General features: G+C 38.4%; 2 protein-coding genes across 4 annotated transcripts in view; one reads left to right on the top strand and one right to left on the bottom strand.

The window, feature by feature from the left end:
• CDC40 (cell division cycle 40) overlaps positions 1-15,875 on the bottom strand; it is a 53,936-nt gene extending 38,061 nt beyond the window's left edge. The window contains exons 1-2 of the mRNA XM_003255561.3: positions 15,620-15,875; positions 3,298-3,384 (exon numbers count right to left, since the gene is read on the bottom strand). Coding sequence (XP_003255609.2) covers positions 3,298-3,384; positions 15,620-15,808 — 276 coding nt within the window. The 5' untranslated portion in view covers positions 15,809-15,875. The remainder of the gene's footprint in view (positions 1-3,297; positions 3,385-15,619) is intronic.
• Positions 15,876-16,237: 362 nt separating this feature from the next.
• WASF1 (WASP family member 1) overlaps positions 16,238-23,390 on the top strand; it is a 79,362-nt gene continuing 72,209 nt past the window's right edge. For 2 of the 3 annotated variants that reach the window (XM_030809556.1, XM_004087626.3), the window contains exon 1: positions 16,238-16,811. The gene's annotated coding sequence lies outside the window, so the exon portion shown is untranslated. Of the gene's footprint in view, positions 16,812-17,497; positions 17,643-23,390 lie in introns of all 3 variants that reach the window. The other variant, XM_012506052.2, reaches the window with a different exon arrangement.

Below are 23,390 nucleotides of genomic sequence, written 5' to 3'. Positions count from 1 at the left end.
TTTTTCTATTCTGAAGTACTACTATTTTAAAGAGTCTGGAATTCTTCCTGAGACTTACAGATTTTATGAGTTTATAGAAGCTAATTAATACATTTTTGTCTAAACAGATTTAAAAAGACTTGAGTGAAATGAAGAAATTATAGACTAAAACAATGGCTACTATGCCTTCAAGTTCTATCCCTTATGTGAGAAAAATTATCTGTATAACCAGCTAGACTATTTGGGAAAAGTCCTTGGTCAGAAAAGAGAAACAATATCTTATAAAATAAAATAAGCAATTGAGTAAATGTTCAGAACTAGCAAAGTCAAAGGCATAGGGGTTACCCTGCAAACTCCACAATGGCCTTCAAACTGGTCTTCCAATTATAGAGAGATAATTAAGAGTGATCTGGCCTCAAATCTCTAAATTTGTCACTTGCTGGCAGTATAACTTAAGACTTGGTTTCCTTGCTATGAAATAAGGACACAGGTACTTACTTCATAGGGTTTTAGTGAGGACTAAAGGAGATGAGGTATGTAAATCCTTCAGTATGGTACCTGGCATCCAGTTATAAATGGTGGCTTTATTTCACTAATCTATATCCCTGTTCTTTTCCATAATGCAAACTCATAACCAAATAAACCTTCTTAAAAATTCAGCTTTGATTATGCCACTCTCCTATTTAAGACCCTCACAAATCTATCTATCATTGATTAAATCAAGACAAAACTCTTCACCTTGGCCCCCAAAGCCTTGTGAAATGTTATACAAAGTACCATTCTAGTCTTATCTCTCCATTCTTCTGGTAAGGACTCGGGCATTCCTGTTCTTTAGATCTTTTATGATTCGGCTCATGCTGTTCTCTTCTTGGAGTCTCTCCTCATAAAAGCCTACCTAGCCACCAATGCCAATAATTAATAAAAATAACAATGATGACTACCATTTGTTAAATGCCTACTCTGTGCCAGAAGGATTTTTTTAACTATATCATACATTATCTGATTTATCTTTATAACTCAATAAGATAAAAATTGTCTTCATTTTACCTACGAAAAAACTAAGAACTTCCAAGGTTACACAGAGCTAATAAGTATTCTGCTTAACTCCAAATCTCATGTTCTTGACCTGGATTGAATTGCCCAATTCAAATATTACTTCTTTCAGGGAACTTTTAAAAGTATTTACAACCAGATGCAATTTTTCTTTAAGCTTGAGTAGTACTTTAGAGGCATAAGAAGAAATAGTTTGGTCTCTATCTTTTTAAAAAAATACATTTGACCAAACCAACAAACAGCACATCCTCTCTGGTAAACGCTAGCTTGAGGAGAGGGATTATATCTTGTTTCTAACAATGGATACTCAACATACAGGAACTTAAAATTTAAACTGAAGTTCCTAGTGATACTTTTCCAGACTTTGCCAAGTGATACACATCCTAGTCATAGAAGACAAAAGTTCAAAATTTGATAAGTTACAGAGGATTCATTTGGCAACCAGGAACAATTATAATTTTGCTTCCCTTTTAATTCCTATCAGTCCTTTCTTACATTGTAAAGAAGTACTGTAGTGCTCCTCAAGTAAACTAATTTATACATTTAATGTGAGGTTCTCCAACCCGAGGAAAAAGAACATTAAAGGACCGATAATCCCACAAAGAGAATGATAAAAAAAATTTTAACTGGTCTTTTAAATTTTTCTTGAAAGTTTGGAAACTAATCACACAGCAATGTATTAGTTATGCATGAAATTTAAGAACTCATGAAAAAAGCAGGCTTCAGAGAAAATAAAATGACATGAGAATATTATACATCAGAATGCTTCCAAATTTTCTTATTTTCCTAATTCAATGGCTCCATTTTATTAAAGTACTTTTCATTTAAAAAAATCATGAAACATATATTTACATATAATACACCACCTCTCTTCAGTGGGGTGGCTAAAATGGTGCCAATGGATATGAGACAGCCAGTAGTCTGGCAGGCTAGAAGGATTTAAAGACACAATGGAATAAAAATTAAAATGTGCTGTCGTGTCAGAGCACGGGAAGATTTCTGCTAAGTGCAGACCCAGTGAATTGCTGGAGCTCTGTCTGAACGCAAGCACTGACATCTCTGGCTGTGCCACACATTTCAATGGTCATCTTTTAAGTGAAGACAGAAACCTAGGCAGGGAAAGTACTACATGAAACGGCTCTGACTCTCACATGTCACAAAGGGCTAACTTATGCTACAAAATAAAAAATGTTACATCATTTTCCACCAAGATACCATAAGATATAGCTCCTCACCTCCAACTTGAAAGTGCTTCTTAAAGATTCTGATATCAACAGAAGCTGTATTTCTTGGTTTTATAATTACCATTTTCTGGCATCTCTATTTCATCAATCAAGCATTCTTTTCCATTTTAAAAGGCAAAATATCTAGAAATTTAATCTTTTCTGTAAACTTCCCTAAATGGATCATATTCAAAGACTTTCTTAAATGAACAATATTCACTGTTTCTGTTTTTTTTCATCAGGAGAGGGAAAAAAAAAATCCAGTACTTTGTTTTATTCAGAGCGGGCATCAAACACTGTGACTACTTTCTGGCAGTGTATCAGTATGACACCTCAGGGGCATCTGTAACCAGATGTTTCATAATATACTACATATTGATGCTGGTAAGCCCCAATATTTTCCTTTATGGTTGATTATAATACTCCCTCATGAAGACTGAGAGGAAGATGTCAACTAAGTTCGTATTTAAGAATCAGATTTCCTTTTTCAAAAGACATAGTTCCATGTTATCAGACATCTGTATGTAGACAGATAAGCAGCTAGTGGATTTTTAAAAGTATTTTCACAAAAGCACACTACCTAAACTTTTGGAGAATAGAAGGACGTATTTTTGGCTGGGCGCGGTGGCTCACGCCTGTAATCCCAGCACTTTGGGAGGCTGAGGCAGGTGGATCACGAGGTCAGGAGACCGAGACCATCCTGGCTAACATGGTGAAACCCCGTCTCTACTAAAAATACAAAAAAATTAGCCGAGCGTGGTGGCGGGCGCCTGTAGTCCCAGCTACTTGGGAGGCTGAGGCAGGAGAATGGTGTGAACTCGGGAGGCGGAGCTTGCAGTGGGCTGAGATTGTGCCACTGCACTCCAGCCTGGGTGACAGAGCGAGACTCCGTTTCAAAAAAAAAAAAAGAAGGATGTATTTTCTAAAGGCTTAAATAGTATGCTTATGTGATAAAACTTTTAAAAATTCACTGCTATACCTAATTATCTATTATGATTTAAATTCTTTAGCAAAAGTCAGAACCTTAAATCTGTTTTCTTACCTCAGGAGCAAACATGGTCTCATAGGTAGGATTATACTGAACTTCTTTGACGGCAGGGTCAAGGTGAACTCCAGTCTCCAAATCTTCCTAAAAAGAATACCAAATAAATATTAAAGATCTGATAAATGACTATTTTATTTTAGAAGCCACATTGAAGTCTCACTAGCCATCTTTTTTTTTTTTTCTTTTGAGACAGAGTCTCGCTCTTTCACCCAGGCTGGAGTGCAGTGGCGCGATCTCGGCTCACTGCAGGCTCCGCCCCCTGGGGTTCACGCCATTCTCCTGCGTCAGCCTCCTGCGTAGCTGGGACTACAGGCGCCCGCCACCACGCCCGGCTAATTTTTTGTATTTTTAGTGGAGACGGGGTTTCACCGTGTTAGCCAGGATGGTCTCGATCTCCTGACCTCGTGATCTGCCCGCCTCGGCCTCCCAAAGTGCTGGGATTACAGGCGTGAGCCACCGCGCCCAGTCACTAGCCATCTTTAACATCTATTTTATGGTTATAACGTATCATATGATTAATAATTCTAATAAAATTAATGTATACAGTTAGAGGTTAAAATACATAAAAAAATTTTCTTTTTGAAATACTGACTTTATTAAAAATTTAAAATTTTTAAATTTAAAACTAAATAAGTTAACATTACTCAAAGCCTTAAATTAGTTTAAGAGATTCCAACTCTTCTTTGTTATTAACGCAAAAGACCCGAACCTCTACTGCCAAATTCAAAAGAGGTATTTCTTTTTTTACTCAGCAAACTGTATTAGATATACAACCAAATTGCACTTGGTTGGGTACTGGAGAGGAAACAAAAGGAAGCGACAGGGCCTGAATCTTCTAAATCTAAAGTCTTATGATCTCAGTTAATATTTCAAACATCTTAAATTCATTCCCCAGATTACTGAAAATAAACATCTCATCTCCACTGAAGAATCACTGGTAGTATAACTTTTGTATAACTCCACCACTTACAAATACGATAATTCTCAAATTGGTATCTTTAGCCTGGACCTTCCCTGATTTCTAGAGACTTGTATATCCAACCTTCAACTTGACATCTCTTCTCCCAGGATATCTAACAGACATCTCAAATTTAATATATCCAAAAGGGAACTTGTGGCCTCCTCTCCCGCAATGAATCCTTCTGGCCTTCTCTTAGTTAATCACAATTCCACCCTTACAGTTGCTCAGGCAAAAATCTGGAGTTTTCCTTGATTCCACTTTATTTTATACTTTGTATCCAATCCATCATCAAATCTTGTACCTTCTACATAAATCCAGAATTCAACCACTTCTGACATCCTCTATTGCAGTGGTTCAACTTAACATCTTGTATCTGGGTTTTTGGAGTAGCTTCTTACCCGGTCTCCCTGTTTTCTATCCCTGACCACCTACAGCCTCACTTCCCACAGGAGACAGTATGATTCTTTCAAAATATTAGTCAGGTTATGCTACTTCTATGCTCTAAACCCCCCAGTAACCTCCCCAGTCAGAGTAAAAGCCTAACAAAGGCCTGACAAGGCCCATTACCACTGGTTCTCAGGAAGTAGGCAGGTTCCCTAGAGTAGTTTTACAGGGCATTTTTGTTTTCCTGTATTGTCCTGTCTGAACATTCATATATTAAAAACATATTTGATTATAAGTACCTTTCCTTTAAATAGTGCACTCATGTTCTATTTTAAAAATTGTAAAGAAATTATATATCATCTACAGATTATATTTCAATAAAGTTGGTATTATAACATTGCTGTCATAAAATGACAGAGTTGAGTCTAACTGGTTGAGAATTTCCCCTCCATGATCAGCCCCCTGCGCCTACCAACTTCTGTCTTCATCTAGCACTATGCCTGTGCTCACTTAGCCTCACTGACTCATTTGCTATTCCTAGAATAGGCCAAGGAACAATCCTGCCTCGGGGTCTCTATACGTACTGTTATTTCCTTTTGGAATGAAATGGTTTTCCTGTGGATATCCACATGATTGTTACCTCTCCTTTTAAGTCTCTGCTCAGTTTTTCTGCTTTCCCCTTACCTTGCTTCATTTTCCTCCATTACATTTATCCTCAGTGGATATACATATTATCTCTCTCTCTCTCCACTAAAATGTAAACTACACAAGGCAGATTTTGCACACACAAATGTACAATCAAACCCTTGAACTATCCCTATCATATCACTATCTTTATTCTGCTGGCCTCTTGTTGATGGTAGGATACATCAACACAATGCAAAGATAATGCAAAGTAACATCAGACATTCTGCAAAATAGGTGGGATTTCATGAAGCTGATATTGATGTTGGAGAAGCAGCAATGCCACAGACAAGTGAAGATCTGGTAGAGTTAGACCAGCTGATGACCAAAGACTAAAAAACCGACAAGAAAAATAATACCATAAGCCCACATTCACTGTTCCAAAATTTGACCACTCTAGAAATACTTTACCACAGCCCCTGTACCAAAACAGGCAACTTAGTTTCTCTACTTCTTAAAGATTCAGAGCCTATCAGGTCCCTTGAGCTTCTCTCCTCTCTAAACTGCCCATATCTTTACCCTATCTTATCCTTTTCATGACTTCAATTACCACCCCCAATTTTTATCTGCGGCCTTAATCACACCTAACCTTGGATCCACATATCCAACTGCCTAATAAATTTCATTATATGAGTGTCCCACAGCATTAAACACTATGCTGCATCCAAAATAGAACTTACCATTCCCCCATGACTCCATCTTCACTAATAAATCAGGCATAGTCTTGCTGATTCTACCTCTGAATCTCACTTCTACTCTCTCCTCTTTGCATCCCAGCTACAATGGCCTAGTTAGGGCTTCGTTATATCTTGCCTGGCCTATTGTAATACTTCCTTATCTGCTTTAATACACCCTCACTTTTGTCATATTAGACTAATTGCTGATTTTTAAAAACAGCAAGCACTTTGATCCTTTCTGTGCTGTAGGCAATGTTACCGCCTTGTACCTTAGGCAATGCCTTTATTATTTTATGTAGCCTTCTCATTTTTCCTGATGCCTCCCCTCCTCTTGCCTCAGGAAAACTGTTGGGTTTTTGTTTGTGGTCCTAAAAAAATGCTGTACTCTATTTGATAGTACTTGTGATATATTATTTGTTGCACATGGCTTTTATGTATATCATATATCCTCACTGCCCAGTAGAACGCAGGGCATTCGGCACATATTCAATAAATATTTGTTAAATTAAATTGAAGACAGAAAAGCCAAATCTGTAGAGAAATTAAGCAGGATAAGGCTGACCAACAATCATTGGATTTGGCAATTATGTCACAAAAAACCTTTGCGAGAGTGACTTTTTTAGTAAGGACTATGGAAAGCCAGCTGCGAGAGGCAGAGGTGTAAATGAGGCTCTAGAAAAACAACACCATATAAATCTGTGCTGAAAATATTTGGTGGTAAAAAACAGAACAGATGGGGTGTCAGGTTGAAGGATTTTCAGGGTCAAGTTTTTCTTCTTCCTTAAGAAGAGACTAAGTCAAAGATATGGTCAATCGTAGGCTAGAAGGCAGGGAGAGACACATGACAAAAAGGACCAGATAAAGGTACAGTTGTCCTAGAAGAGGTAGGAGGGAATAAAATTCAGGACTTAGTTGGAAGATTAGCCTCTGAAAAGAGGAGCGCTCTCTTTGGGATGAAATAGAGATGACAAAGGTAAGAATGGGTGATAGATGACAGATGTTTAGAGATGTTGGGAATCATAATTGATCTTTTTATTTTCTTGGTGTAGTCAGGGTACAGGCAAATTTATAAAGCAAGCACAGAGCTCCAGATTCATTTATTCATTCAACAGATATTGATTGTGTGCCTATGTGCCAGGCACTGTCCTGGGCCCACAGAAATAGACGAAGATACCTGCCCTTGTGGAGTTTATATTCTAGTGGAGGAGACAGACAATAGACTATATAATACATAAATAAGTTATACAGCTCTCTAGAAGAGGCTAAATAATGTGAAGAAAAAGAATTTAACAACACTAATGTGCTAGCACCAGCGCAGACACACTATTTCATACAATCTGTGAGGTTAAGTGTCAGCAGGATTAAGTCACTTAACCCAAGCTACTAATAGAATAAATGGGAAGGGGAAGAGCCCAAAGTAACCACAATGAACAATGTTAAAGAGACCTAACTAGTGACAAATTAAAAAATCACTGGCAGAGTAACTAAGTATATCAGTCAGGGTTCTTCGTTGCAAGCAGCAGGCTGATTCAGCATTATAAAATCCTTATGAGTTTCTCTTAGAATTACTAGGAAGTGTGGAGAATCAGCTTTGACAAGTAGGCAGAAATAAAGGGTCAGTATACATTTAATAGATGAAATCAAAATTTAAAATTAATCATCACAGAACCCATCCAGTGAGGATAATGGTTTACCATGACTGAACACCACTACTAAACTGCTATGGCTACCACTGGATGCTGCTATTGAAACTGCTGGCCTGAGAAACTAGAAAACATTGGCTACCATTGCCAGTTTAAGTCCTCTTTTCTGGCTTCTTTGTGGATAAATTTCAGATTAGAAAGCTTAGGTTGGTACATCTGTTTGGCTGAGCCCAACAGATACACCCACCCAACAGTCCTGAGCCTTAGCTGAAAGGGAGCTGAATGAGAATAATCTGGGTTTTCGGCTTCTGAAGATGGATGATGAACAGGGATGTTCTTCACATTAAGACCCTAAGAAAGGGGTTTCAAATGCTAGGCCACTGAAAAGATGACAAATATTATCTATATCACCCTAGAATGAACACTAGAATCTTCACTGATGAAAGATACTATCTTGCATATGGCCCAATAGCAAACTCAGTACTACAAAGTTAACAGGTTACATACAAATTGCTTAAACTGCATAAAAGCTAAATTCAGTGCTTTTCCCGCTTAATATTCAACCCCTACTGACAAACTGCTTAAAATAACATGAGGCTTAGCCACATTCATATCTTCCCAAAGGATTTTATAGCGTATAGTTGCTAGAACCACTTTATAATATGGGATATGAGATCTTTCCAATTAAGCGTATTTAAAATATTCCAAATTGAAATTATTTTGAAGAGTATCATGATACATCAATTTTTAAATGCAAAGTACAATTTAAGAAATTACTGTTTATATAAGCAACACTGGCAACCAATAAAAAATATAAGTCCCAGTCTCTGACTCCTGCTAAAATTAGAGAACAAATTGAACAACCCTCAAGAAAATGAAGGACTGTTATTTTACAGAAATTTAATTAGAAAACTTGGACAATACCACAACCTTGTTTTAATACCCATGAGGTGTTCAATACCAATTAGGCATGCAATTGGAATTACCAAAGAATAACAAATACTTTCTATTCAGTTTCAATTATCCACAAAAATTAAAATGCAGTAAGTGAAGGGCACCCTGTGGGTCAAATAAGTTTAAATAGTTTATCTTTGGTTGATTCAAAGTAATTTGAGAATAAAACTGGGTAATATTCACTTTTTAGTCTTTTCCACATATCTTCCTGTGTCCAAATAAGAAAAGAGACATCATAACACCATGTAAACTGTAAAGCGAATCACAAATATTATTATTATAAGTTACTTATCAATTTATGGCATAGTTTTTTTTTCCCCCCAGAAAATAGAAATGACTAAACTTCCTAATAGAAGAATTTAGGTGAATGATATAAAAGAACAGAACTTCAGATAAAGATATCCTCTGAGTTTGGCCCTTAACAGATTGCAGAGGGAAAAGGTGGTCCATTTGAAGCTCACGAATATAAGAAATACCACCCATGAAAAAACTGAAAAATATGCCTCAAAATTAGAGGCAGAATTTTTATTTTACTTTAGTTGGCTATGCTAAGGCAAAGAATACATTGGGGGGAAGTAACATAGTCAGTGGTTGAAATGAGAGAAAGCCAGATCTGCTTTTGTTTTTCTAACCTTAAAGTCACTTAATAAGCAACTCTTGCAATCCAAAAGCGTCCATTGCATGATTTCTAAAGTGCAAAACCTTACAATGTTGCATTCAAAAATTTTTATCGGCTAACATGGTGAAACCCCATCTCTACTAAAAATACAAAAAATTAGCCGGGTGTGGTGGCGGGTGCCTGTAGTCCCAGCTACTAGGGAGGCTGAGGCAGGAGAATGGTGTAAACCCAGGAGGCGGAGCTTGCAGTGAGCCAAGATTGTGCCACTGCACTCCAGCCTGGGCAACAGTGAGACTCTGTCTCAAAAAAAAAAAAAAACAAACAAAAAATTTATCCAGAAAATACTCATTGTCATACACATACTGGAGAACACAAATATGTGTAATTGGCGTTCCGGAAGAGAAGAGAGAATGGGACTAAAATAATATGTGAAGTGATAAGAACTGACAACTGCTAAGAAATGTCCAAAGGTCCACATTCCAAACCAACTGATCCACAATTAAAGAAATCCAACAAATTCTGAACAGAAAAAATAAAAAGAAATCCACACATGTGTATCCTATAATAAAACTAAAGAATGAAACCATATCTCAAAAAAATGGGGTGGGGGTCTTAAAAGGTGTCAAAAGAAAAAAGAAAATCACTTTCAAAGAGAAACAGCTACACCAACAGCTGATTTATCAGTAACAATGAAAATCAGAAGACAGTAGAATATCTTAAAAGTGCTGAGAGAAAACTGCCAGCTAAGGAAATGACCCAGTGAAAATATGCTTCGAGAAATACAGTTAAATGAAAGCATTTTATTTATGTATTTATTTATTTATGAGACAGGGTCTCACCCTGTCTCCCAGGCTGGAGTGCAGTGGCGTGATTCTGGCTCACTGCAACCTCTGCCTCTTTGGCTCTAGCAATCCCCCTATCTTAGTCTCCCAAGTAGCTGGGAAGCGCACGCTACCACACCCAGCTAATTTTTGTATTTTTTCTAGAGACAGGGTCTCTGCATGTTGCCCAGGCTGGTCTGGAACTCCTGGGCTCAGGCGATCTGCCCACTTTGCCCAGCCAAAGCTTTTTAAAAGACAAACTAAAACTGAAAGCATTTGCCACCAGTCAATCCTCACTAAAGGACATTCTAAAGAATGTGCTACAGGCAGAAAGTGGTATCTTGCATATGAGATGTAAGAATCATCATCATTCACCATCATCTTGTGGAGGATGTGTGTGTATATGTAAGTGCATGTATTATATCAGACAACAGCTAAAGTAGGAGTACAGGGGATGTGAATAAAATTCAAGTGTTCTAAGGTTCTCGCATTGTTCAGTAGAAGGTGAAAGTACTGATCGAATGTGCTATGCTTTCTAGGGGTAACCACTTAAAGAATAGAAACTGACTGCATGACTTAAAACAAGCACAGGGAGATAATGTAATGATTTTAAAAATCCAAAAGAATGGATGCCTAGCATACTAACTTTCTGTCTTTCTTTTTTTCTGTGATATGTGTTTATGACTATACTTTTAAAAAAATTGCCATGGCTGCACCTCACATGTTCTGATGTATAGTTGCTTAGAAGTGCAATTTCACAATTTTCAAAGATGGAAATTTTATAGCTATCTTTTTGTGGTTAGTTTCTAGCTTAGGTGCACTGTGGTCAGAGAATACGGTAACAAGATTTTAAATCTGTTGAGACTAATTTTATGTTCCAGTTCAGGGGTGGCTAACTACAGTGTGTGGGCCAAATCCAGGCCACGGTCTGCTTTTTTGTACCAACAAGCTAAGGATGGTATTTGTATTTTTAAAGGGTTAAGAAAAAAAGATGAAGAAAAAGAAAGGGCGAAAGAGAGAAAGAAAGAAGTGACAGCAGCACAACCTGAAATATTTACTGTCTGGCCCTTTACTGAAGTTTGCCAATCCCTGGTCTATCACACGGTCATTTAAAAAATGTTTCATTACGTTTCAATGTTTCAAAATGTTTCCAGTGCCTGAAAACAACATTCTGTGTTGCTAAGTGCCATGTTCCCTAAGACCTTTAGATGCAGTTTACTAATTTTGTTGTTCACATATTCTGTATCATTATTGATAGTTTTTACTTCTTCTATCAATTATTGAGGGGTATATAAAAATCTCCCACTATAATTGTATATTTGTCCATTTCTCTTTGTAGTCCTGTCAATTTTTGCTTAAATATTTTGGGCTTACATTGTTTTATATCTCTTTGTGAACTGAACCTTCTATCATGATGAAGTGACTCTTTTGTCTCCAGTAATGCTTTCTGCTTTAAAGTCTATTTTTATTGATGTTAACACAAACAGTGCTAGCTTTCTCTTAGTTAAAATTTGCCTGGTACATCCTTTTTATTTTTATTTTAGATCTTCCTGGAGGTGGTAATAAGCATAGCAAGGCAAGAAAAATAAATAAAAGAAATAATGATTAAAAGAAAGAAAAAATACTGTCGTATTTGCAGCTGATATGGCTATGTAAGTAGTAAAATCAGTTAGAAAGTTAAATAAATGAAAAATACAATACTATTTATTAATAGCATAAAAATAAGATCCACCTAGAAATACCTGCAATAAAACTGTACAAGATTTTGATATGGAGACAATTACAAACTTTGGAAGAAAAAAAAAACGAAACTAAAAAAAGGCCTAAACAAATGAACGGATATAACATTATCTCCAAGTTGACCTATGACTCAATATACTCCCAAACAAAATCCCAACTGGGTATTAGTAGAACTTTCCAAGTTAATTATAAACTGTATATAGAATTACAGGGCCAAGAAGAGCCAGCCAAAACATTCTTGAACAACAAAAAAGGTCAAGGGAACTGCCCTATCACCTATCAAGCCATATTATTAAGAATGTTCACACTATGGATTAATGAATGTGAAAAGCTTTCAAGAGATAATACAAGAGAATATTTTCATGACAATGAGTTAAGGATTTCTCAAACAAGCAACAGGAACCACAATACATAAAGGAATAATTTGACAAGCACAGACTACATAAATAATTGTTTGTAAACAACAGGCAAAAGTGAGAAGACAAATCACAAAAAGAAAAAAATTTTGCAACACACACAATTGACAAAGGATAGTATCCAGAATATGTAAAGATCTTCTAAAAATCAAAAGGAAATGACAACCCAATAGTTGCTTCCAAAAGAAAAAAAATTGAATCACCAATAACATATGAAAAGATACTCAACTGCAGGAAACAGCTCAGAAAAAACATGGATTAAAAACGCTGCAAAAATGTATTCTCTGCCAAAATACTTGCTATTAATCATAATAAAATTAGTCAACTACAGATGAATATATTTGCATGCTTCACATCTCCCTTGGTCATTTTCCAATTTTCCAATCACTTGCAATCATTATATTTACTATGTATAAGTTTGTTTTCCCTTCATATAAACAAGTGTTGGTTCATAAACCAACAATGAGCAATGCCCTCTACTCTCTCATAGAACCCAGACTACTGGGTGGACTAGCCCCAGCTCCACCTCTAATGGACCTCTGGTACCTTATGCAACCTTTCCTCCTGGGTTTCCTTCTTTATTCGTGATTGCACTAAGTGAGCTCTAGACAAACACTCCCATCCCTGCCACTGCCTGTCTAGCTCTAAAATTCTGATTCTTAATGTGCATACTTTTACAAGACTTTCTTTTTCATTCCATTCTCTTACCAAATATACTTCCTTAATCTTGTGTACTAGGCACTGGAGACACAAACGAATGAATACAACAGTCTCTGGACCCCAGGGTCTCACAGTCCAGGGGAAAGAGAATGATGAAAGAAAAAGATGAACAAGTCACAGCAATGTGCTAAGTGCTATAGTTAAGATATGATAAAGGGGCTAAGGTAAAATAGGAGGAAACATGTGCACTGAGACTGAAGGACCATAGTGTTTGGAGTGGGGGAAGGAGGCACTAGGCAAGGGATTTCCAGGCAGAAAGACTAGCGTGGGCAAAATCTTCAGAGGAAGAAAGAAAATTCGGCTTTCAGGGCTTTGTAAAGAGTTCAGCATGGGAGAATAGCAGGCCTCACATGCTACCAAAAAAACTTAGAAATCACCCATTGGACCACATGGTGTCTTTGGGCAGGGAAGTGATACGATGCAAGTGGAATTTACAAAGATCATTCTAAGTGCACTGTGGAGAAAAGAATGGGGTATAAAACTGGGAGACAAGAAAGGAAGAAGTAGAAAGATCAGAAGGCTACAACTGTCTGAAGAGAAATGATGAGAATCTGAACTAAACAGTGGCAGCAGAAGAGAGAGATTTGATGAATATCATTGAGTTAAAGTGGACAGGACCCACTATCCAAAAGAAGAGGCTGAAAGAGAAAGAAAAGAATAACTCCTGGGAGAAATAAGGAAGATACGAAGCCTGCACCAGTGAAAATAGCAAGGAAGGAGTTGATGTGAGAGAAATAAATGAAACAGCAATGTTAGAATCAATTGAATGACTAGCTTCAGGGGCTGAGGAAGAAGGAAGAGAAAAGGATACCTCCTTTGTTCTTGGCTTGAACTAGTGGGTGGATTGTGGGATGACAGATCAAAATGGGAAAAACAGAAGTGGATTTTGAGGGAAAGAAAATAATTTTTCAACACACTGAATTGGAGGTGGCTGAGCGCCAACTTGCAAGAGACAAATGTACAATTACAATGGGAGATTTTTATATCTCTCTCAAGTCGTAAGCTAGCAAGGAGGATAGAACTGGAAATAAAAGGATAGCAAGCATTTAATTAGTGTTCATTGTGTGTGGCACTGTTAAAAGGGCTTTACATCTTTTATGACAATTATTATAATTCTGTTAGATAGGTACTACTGTTATTCCTACTTTACAGATCAGCAAAAATTAGGTACAGAGCATTTAAGTAACTTATCCAAGGTCCTCAGGTGGGTAAGTGCTGGAGGCAAGATTTGAATTACAGTCTTAATTCCAGAGCCTGTGCTAACCATTTCACGGTGTTCACCTTGAGCTAGAAGCAGCACAGACTGAGGTTGAAGGTATGGGAGAATATGTGGAATGCAAAGAGGACTAAGAGCAGAGTCCTGGGAAACACCAGTATTGAAAAGGGAGAGTAAAATAATTGGAACAGAATGCTGAGTAGAGCCCCATGGAAGCGAAACGGAGAGAAAGTTTCAAGAAAGAGAAACTAATGAACAGTGTCATTTGATGCAGATATTTAAGTCAGATGGCTGAACTTGACAGCTGGAAGGCCTGGGACATCACTCACAGAGAGTAGTTTCCCAAGAGGATAGGGCCAGACTGCATTGGGTTAAGGAGAAAATGAGACAAAGACAAAAAGAGAGCTCCAAAAAGCTGAGCTGTCAAAGGAGAAGACTCAGGAGGTTACTGGAGGGGCTTAAGTTTGAAAAGTTTTGTTTTGATAGGAAGTTAGGAGGATTCTAAGCATTCTTTCATGACAGATGTCCATTTTTAAAAAGTAAAATTCACATACAGCTTGTTAAAAACCTGTAAAACACTTCTTAAGTCATTAAACTAGACTTGAGGACATGATACAAAGGAATTTTTGGACACCGCCTCCCCTCTTCACATCTTGAGCTGATCACCTACCTCGGGCTCTACTGGGCCTACACTACCAATTGGTAGATGCTCTCATCAGGCTCTAGACACATCAGCTTTTCCTCAGTTCTTCAAACCCACTAGGCTCTTTGCGTTCTCAGGCCTGCCTGTCACCTCTGCCTGGAAACTCTTGCCTTAATCAGCTTCCTCCATTGAGATCATGCAGCTGTTTCTCAAATCCAAGGCCTTTTTCTCACTGTATTAACATACACAATCATAAAACATTTACTGCACTCTCACTAGTTGGCTCTGTGCTATATGCTTTATTTGTGTAATTTCACTCAGTTTTCACACTCATCTTCTCATGTAGACAGATGTTTTGAAAATGATCTCCACTGTACAGGTGAGGAAAGAGAGGAGGCTGCATAACTTGTCCAAGTTCACATAAGTGGTGGTGCCAGGATTAGAACCTAGTTCTTCAAAAATAAGACAAATCGAGGCCACTACTCACTTCAAGTGAAGGCACAGTACTCTAGTTTGGGAAGTCCTGATCTAATTTCACTTATGTTCCGACATTACACCTGCACTTTCCAGGCTGTGTCCCTAATCCACAAATTCAAATTTCACCCCCTCCTTCCACTTGCTTTCTGATGGCGGGAGGCAAGGGCAGAGAGCATCGGAGGGCTATTCCGAACTTCCAATTCTGCTTCTCCCGAGGATATATGTGGGAAGGAGAAGAAATTCAAACGTTAGCAACTTATCTCTGAGCACTGAGAAAGAGGTAACCCGGTACCTAACAAGCGGCTGGCAGTTTTGGAGCTGAAGCCAACAATTCCCACACCGCATTAGTAGCAAAAGTGCTTACCTTAACTGCCACCTCCGGAGCCGAGTCCACTGCCACTGCTAGAGACGGCTTGGCTGAAGGCGATTTAGTCAAGTGCATGAGGGAGTCGGCGGCTGGCAGCGGACACCGACTGCTCTCACTGTCCGAGTCCGATTCGGACCCTGAACCCGAACCATAGGAAGCTGCCAGAGCTGCAATAGCAGCCGACATGACGGCAACAAATCTTCTGCGGAGACCCAGCCAGGGCGGAAGAAGAGGCTCCCAGGTCCTGACAGATTGCGATGGAACACATCATTAACTTTCTTTGCTAAGAAATAATGTCTTACATCTTAAAACAGTAAGCTAATTATTATTAGAATAACTACCGTCGAACTGAGAGCTTAAAAAAGTTTATCTAGGGAAAAAGAGAGAATTATAATAGCTTATAACTTTCAGGACCTAGTTGACTAAAGAATACGAGTTCCATCATACCTTGAGGCCTCGCGGTCCTGCACTCCCAGCGTGCAGCGCGGCAGGAAGCGCGAGAGGGCACAATGGGAAGTGTAGTTTGGAACAAGGGGGCGGGACAGGAGCGTGTCCCTCTCTGACCCCGCCCCCGAATGGATGTTCCATTCAATTGGCTATCATCTTCCCTCATTCCCTAGCCAAGCAGTGTTCTCTCCGTCCCCCTCCCCCAAAGTGAGGATTGGGCAATACCACAGAACCTCAGGAAAGGGGGGAAGAGCGAGCTTCGGCCCCACGGATGGGGGAGTGGGCGGAGGCTGGGTTTCCCACCTTGGCTGCACCTGGGCACTGGAGGCTGAAGAGGAAAGTGAGAATCTGAAGTTTTGAGACCTCTGACTGGCCGGGAATAGCTCCTGGGGCGGGGGTCAAGGATGGGACCATAGGCGGAGCGAGTCCCGCGGTCCCCCCTGCTTCTGGCGCGGGTCCCTGCGCCCGGTTGTGGAGCGTCTCGCGCGGGGAGGGGGCGGGGGGAACGGCAGCTCGCGGTGTTGTTCACTCGCGCGTCGAGCACACGGTGGGTCCGGCGGCCGGTTGGCGCCCCAGGCGGCGTTCCCTGTGGCCTGGCGCCTCGGCCGCTGCCCTGAGCGGGTTCCGCCCCAGAGCCCGACCCTCCTGGGGTCCCTAGGTGGAGTCCCGCGAGCCGAGGGGGACCGGTGACCGCTGCCGAAGCATGAAGAGGGGGTAAGGCGAGAGCCCCCAAGATTTCACGGTGAGCGCGAGTCCCTGAGGAATTGCTTTTTTCGGGGAGGGGGTGTTGGGAGAGGAACTCTTCCTTACTGGCCGGAGCAGACCGAGTGGTGTGTGGCCCGCAAAGGTGACGGGGGTGGATGGGCGCGCCTCCCCCGCCCCGGCCCCCACCCCCATCCGCGGGTTTTCCGAGCGCCCACCGCCCACCCGCCAGCGGGGCTGGGTGCCGAGGGAGACGGCGGCGGGCGCGCCTGGGGCTCGGCTGCAGGGACCGCCCCGGGGCTGCTCTCGCTGGAGAGACTGCGGGTCTCACCTGAGGTGCCACCGCCCGGGCTTCCCTGCCCACGGTCCGCCCGGTGCTTCTTTCCGGGGGAGGCGGTAGCCCCGGGCGACAGAGAAGCCCCTGCTCGCCCTACGTGCCCGGGGCTGAGTAAAGCGAGCTCGTGCGTTTGCGTGTTTGCTCCGCGAGTCGGTGTCTAAAGACATAACGGTAAAGGGAGTGCGGGCATCCTTTTCTTCGTTGGAAGGGGAGGCGAAGCGGTGCTGTCGCTTCTGGTGCTGGTTCATGGGGGCTGCCTCGGGCAGAGTTAGGGAGCCGCTCACTCAGCGCTCATGTCGGCAGGACTCGCCCATTGTGCCACCCAGATAATTATTCAACTATGCAGCATCCATTGCACCTTTCCCATTTTTCTTTTCCCCTTGCTACAGCATGCCCCCTAGCTTCGGTACTCTGACACCTTCTCTTGCACTTGCGGATGATGAACTGGAATAACGATGAAAGAAAGCACATCCGATCTCAACATTCACGACCTGCCCTATAACCGATTAATTAATTGATCCCCAGCTAGACTAGGTACTTAAATACGACTTACTCTAATCACTTCCTTTTCTATATAATAAGATGTGCGGTGGATTCGACTTATTTTTTCTTTGGTGTTAGATTCACGATTAGCTAAGGTCTTTTTTCTGTTCACTAATTGATGTAATTGCCTTATTGGTTATTCAATCTGTCTAATGTTCTTAAATTTAAATTTGCATGGTAGGTAACATTCATTTTTCTGATTGTTCATAGCATTATATCATAATTAGAAATGCAGTCTCAATTTGAACTCTCAGGAACAGTTTATCCTTTATGCTCTAAGTTTCTGTTAGGAAACATTTTTGTTTATATTGAATATTTGAATGAAGTATTTGATATAAAATTTCGGAAGTTTTGAATAAGAAAAGTTTTGTATTTGTTTTTCAGTAGCAGAATATGTCATTACTAATCGTTGCCTTCCATTGAATGGAAGACTTTAAGATGAGGATTTTAACCATCATATCAATCATTCCCTAATTTGTCTGATTTTATTTTTTATTCACTTTTTTCTTTGCAATATCATGTATTTAATTACTTGTTTTAAAATCCAGTTTTTTTTTTCTAACTTAAATCTATAAGTATAAGTAGGCGTCAATTTTTCATGATCTACCTGAAGGCTGAATTTTTTTTTTTTTGCAAATACAAGAAACAACTGTTGGTTACTTGATTTTTATGTTAAAAACTGTTTACATCTCATTATTTAAAAATAAATGATTCACTATCAAAAGTAAGTGTTGAATTTTTATAATTTTCCTTTTCCATCTTTCCTTGTTCAAGCTTGTTGCATTAACCCTTTTGATAAAAGAGAATCACATATAAGCATTGCAGAGGCAGTTTTAAGGTATAGTAATTGTTTTATGGCACTTGGAAGTGGCGCACATATAACATAAGTTGATGGTGTAGGATTAGTTGCTTGGTTAGGAAATGACCTTGCAATTTACAAAATGGACACCTTTGTGCCTTGGTTTCCTTATATGTAAATGGAGATAATATTTAGTAGGTAGTGTGCATAAATTCAGGAAAGGTGTGTTTTTGTAGTCCTTTTAAAGAAAATTTAAATCTTTTAGCTGATGAATGATAAAAAAAATTTCTGTGAAAAATACAATGAAAAAATGTCAGGATTTTCCATGGCATGTTAGAATGGCTGATTAACATTGATTTTTGCTTTGGAGAGGTATGCCTCTGAACTGAAGAATGTTTCTCATCTATCAAGGGTTTTAAATAATTGCAGACATAAAGGTTATTACTGTTAATACCTACATATAGTTAAACATATAGTTAAAATAATAGTAAACAAAAATTATGACTTGATAAAAAGTAGAATATTGAATTAAGTTAGTGAAGAATAATATATTCAAAAAATATTAAGGCCTTTTTTGTTAAAAATTTGCAGGTGATACAATCCAAAATACATAGTTGTGATCATTTATAAGGTATGCTATAGAGTTACTTTATTACTCATGTTTGTAAATATTCTTATATTCAGAGACAGTTTTAATATTGTATAAGACTATATTTAATTATACATTTTGCTTTATTTTAGGAATAACTTAAGATATCTTTTCCAAGTGTTTGATTTTCATTATCACAGTACATAGTACCTTGTGATTTCCTTATTGGACTACTATCAAAAGATTATATTATTAGCACTTTTACCAAAACAGTGCTTTTGTTTAGTTTGTGAGAAAATTTCGTATAGATAAGACTATTAAAGTGTGCTTAAAGTTACTATTGTATGGTTTCATTTTTGAGAATTGGATTGTTTTATAATGTTTTCTTAAATGAATTAAAATTTAGCTGTCACTGTCACTTGGGTAAATGCAGTAAAGTCATGTTTTTTCCTAGTTCTTTGAGGAGAGAAACTGACCTGCAGCTTATTGTCATAAATCCAAAGTTGTCAGAATAGTGTTTAACAAATAGTAGGGGCTCAGTTTTCTTTGTTGAACAAATAAAATGAATGGGTAAAGAATATCCATTGAATTAATGTATTTAGTGAAACATTTTTAAAAGATTTATCAAACATTATAATTAATGAAATGTATAACTTTATCTCAGGAGAAAAGAGAAAAATGAATTTGGAGGTTCTTTGAACTCCATTTACCTGTTCAGATATAATTCCATTACCTGTACACTTTTGAACTGGCGCTAGATACTTAATAATGTATATGTTAGCAGTCTTTGATTTATGAAATATTAACAATTTTCTTCTTATAGCTCACTTCATGAAGATGTATGTTAACATATTTTTTGTTTTTCCTGCACTAGATAGAAGTGTGTTTGATTCTTTGTGACTTACGTTTTCTAGTGAAATAGTAATAAAAAGATATATGTAAATTAAATCCTATGCTAAATGCTTGAGTACCTAGTTGTTAAAAATAAATGACCCCTGAGGTGGAACTTTTTATAAAATTAAGAATCTTGTGTTTTTAGTTTATCACATTCAGCTTATAATTTTGAGTCTTTGTGAATTGGTAGTTCTAACTTACTACACAATTGATTACATTTTACAACTTGTAAAATGGTTTGGAACTTGAGTCTTATTTTCTCAGAGACGGTATACTTAGTGATTAGAGTCACAGACAGCCCACTAAAGCCTATTTAAATAATAAAATACCTGAATTATGGGATTATGTTAATAATACTAAAGAAATTATAAAATTATGTTAATAATTAGCATAAGTATATTAAAATACCTATAATAATTTGTATAACAGTCTTTCTATGGGAAAAATAAGTTTCAGATCTACCTTGAAATGCTAGGATCTGTAACTCTTGTGTTAGACATGACAACATTATTAGGAACTTGTTCTCTTTCACCCAGTGGACTTGAAGAGGAGGCTGTTTCTCAGTTCAGCGAGTGGCATAGGCTTACATTATCTGGGACGAGAAGTTAGGGCATGACAAAAATTAGAAGGAAATGCAGTCTTCTGTGTGACTTCTCAAGATGTTTGATTATAAAATGAAAAGGTATAAGTAGATGACTTCTGAGATCTGTTTTAGCTACAAATAAAATTCTGAGGCACTTCGAAGCTTAGTGTAACCCCCCTTTTCCCTGAGAGTTCATTTTCCCTAAAGTTACCACTTACGTCCCTCTTATGAGGACATTTCTTCTTTCTGGACCTACCTCTGAAAAAGAAAGTAGTCTTGATCCTTTCACACATGTCTGTTCTCAGAAGCAAGATTTTTTAGTCTCTTAAAGGCGTTATTTTTGTGATGGGGTTTTTGTTTGTTTTAATTTTTAAAAATAAACTCCCAGCACTGTCAAGAAACAGGATTTTTCTTTTGGATTGTTTCCTTTGTTTCCTTATTTTGAGCTATTAGTAAAGTCAGGGTAGATTTCATTCATACTTTGAAGAAAGATCATATCCAGTGAATCTCCATAGAATTTTTTTAAGGAAAAAATATTGGAATGAGGTCATGAAGTGGGAGTATGAAGATATAAAGATGGATTATTGCCCCATAAAGTACGGGGCATCTTGTATTTGTAGCAGCCTTACTCGGGGTGCTATGGAGCTTTGGTATGGATGTGATGGGGCTGAAGGCAGATTGAGAAAGTGAATCTGTGAACTCCTTGAGGACAGTTTTGTTGTTAGCGTTTGGTTGTTTTGTTTTGCTTTGCTTCATTTTTGTGTTCCCAGTGCCTGTTTTTGGTTTAAGCTAAATGGATTTTGAGTGTATGCAATTACTACAGAATAAAAGAGAAGTCATTCTGTTCTTATGTGGAAAGATCAGGGTGCTGTGAGGGAAGAGGTCATGAAACACAGCTATTTTTGTCATATGCATTGGAGTATTTGATAATTATTTGGAGATCAGTGATATTCAAAAATAATGTGTAACGTCCAAAAGGAAAAGTAACATTGCTTGCTTGCTAGATATACAAGATACTATATAGATGCTGTCACATTTATTATCTTGTTTAATTGCTATCATAGCCCTATAAGGATTTAATTGAAGAAAAAGGTTAACTGAATTGAACAAGTTGTTTGTTCTGCCTAGCAGAAGCCCAGATTGTCTCAGAACTGCTTTATCTCCCCTTTTACCGATAAGTTTCTGTTGGAACAGTTATTTTAATAACTTGATGATAGCAATTCTGCCTGCCTGCTACTGTCCCCTCATTTGTAATTGGTTCATTTAGTGAGTCCTCCTTGTTAAACCAATGATTCATAGTTCATAATCAGCACATAATTATTGAGGACCAAGTAGGTGCTAAAAAGGATAGGTCTCTATTCTCTTGGAGTTAACAGTATAGTAAAAAACAGGTGTTGAACAAATACATTTGTACTTAGAAATTTTGGTGAATGCTATAAAGGAAAAGAAGAGGGAACTGGATTTACATTGGGAGTCAGGGGAGGCTTCTTAGAGGCAAGATTAGTGGAAGTTAGCTAGGTAGAAAAGGAAGAGAATGCAAAGAACAGGTGAAACAGTTAAAGCTTAGTGTAAGAGGGATTGTGACTTGATAATGAGGTTGCAGAGGTAAACAGAAGCCAGACTATGCAGAGGGCCTACATGAGGCTTGGTTTAACAGGGTTAAGGATTTTAAGTCTATTGGGGAAGGCCATGAAGAGTTTTAATCAGGTTAATTACTGGATCAGATCTGTCTTTTATAAAGATCACTTTGGCTTGGAAGGGGCCAGAGATACCAGTCACAATTCTGTTCATTTCTGTGGTTTATTGGCCTGGTTTTAGACACTTGCACTAAGCCAAGTCACTCAGAACTTTTCCTGGGTCCTCCATGCCCAGAGGTTGAATAATTTGTTTTCTCTTCAGTTGCTGAAGCTGTGAGATACAAAACTCTGGAGCTGTTAATGGCCTTGTTTCTTGCCCTGTGGGCTAGATAAGCCAGGGCTTCTAGAACAAAGAGTGCAAAGAAGCAGACGCACAGAGTCCTGACTGTATTTGAGTTCCTTTGTCCATGGTCCTGAGATTGGGTTCCAGAGACATCCTAGTTACCTTTGTCATGAGTCCTCCTTTTTGCGTAAGCTGTTAGAATTGTATTTGTGGTACTTGTCAAGCAGCAAACTGAGTCCTCTCATAGATCAAGTAATTTGCTCAAGGTCACATGGCTAATAGAAATGGAGGTGGAATTTGAACACAGATATGTGTGATTTCAAAGTCCCATTTTTTTCCTACTCCCTTGTGCTGCAAAGGTACCATTTCTTAAACTAAAGGTCCTAAAGGAATTCTAAGGAGGTGGATTTTGGGTGTGGTGACATCTATTGGATGATGATGACAGCAAAGTTTTTTTTTTGTTTTTTAATTTGGTGTGCTTGATAGTAGTTAGTCCAGCATCTAGCCATTCTTTATTCCTAACCTAGCCAGGTCTACTCCAATAAAGTTACATTGACTAACTTATTTGAAAAGAAGAAAAGCTTATGTGTCAGGGCATGGAATAACTTGTTTGATTCCTTTACCAAAAAATATCAAGTGTGTTATGTTTTCACCTTATGCTACAAAAGTAAGTTTGTTTTCTAGTTGAATAGGGACATCTTGCTAAATTTGCTAAATTTTTATAAGATCCATGTGCTAGAGGTTATGCCAGAGAATTGTGGAAAGGTTAAATAAGAAGGGAGGAACAATGAAGCATTTTATATTTTAGTCGAGGATGAAGACTAGCACTCATTTCTTAAAATTATTTTTATAGATTTAGAGGGTACACGTACAGTTTAATTACATGGATATATTGCATAGTGGCAAAGCCTGGCTTTTTAGTATAGTGTACATTGTACCCATTAAGTAATTTCT

The sequence above is a fragment of the Nomascus leucogenys genome, chromosome 3 (genome assembly GCF_006542625.1).
Source record: "Nomascus leucogenys isolate Asia chromosome 3, Asia_NLE_v1, whole genome shotgun sequence".
In the NCBI taxonomy this organism is placed as follows: domain Eukaryota; kingdom Metazoa; phylum Chordata; class Mammalia; order Primates; family Hylobatidae; genus Nomascus; species Nomascus leucogenys.
Note: the sequence above shows the minus strand (reverse complement) of the source record. Positions and strands in the feature narration are given on the sequence as shown.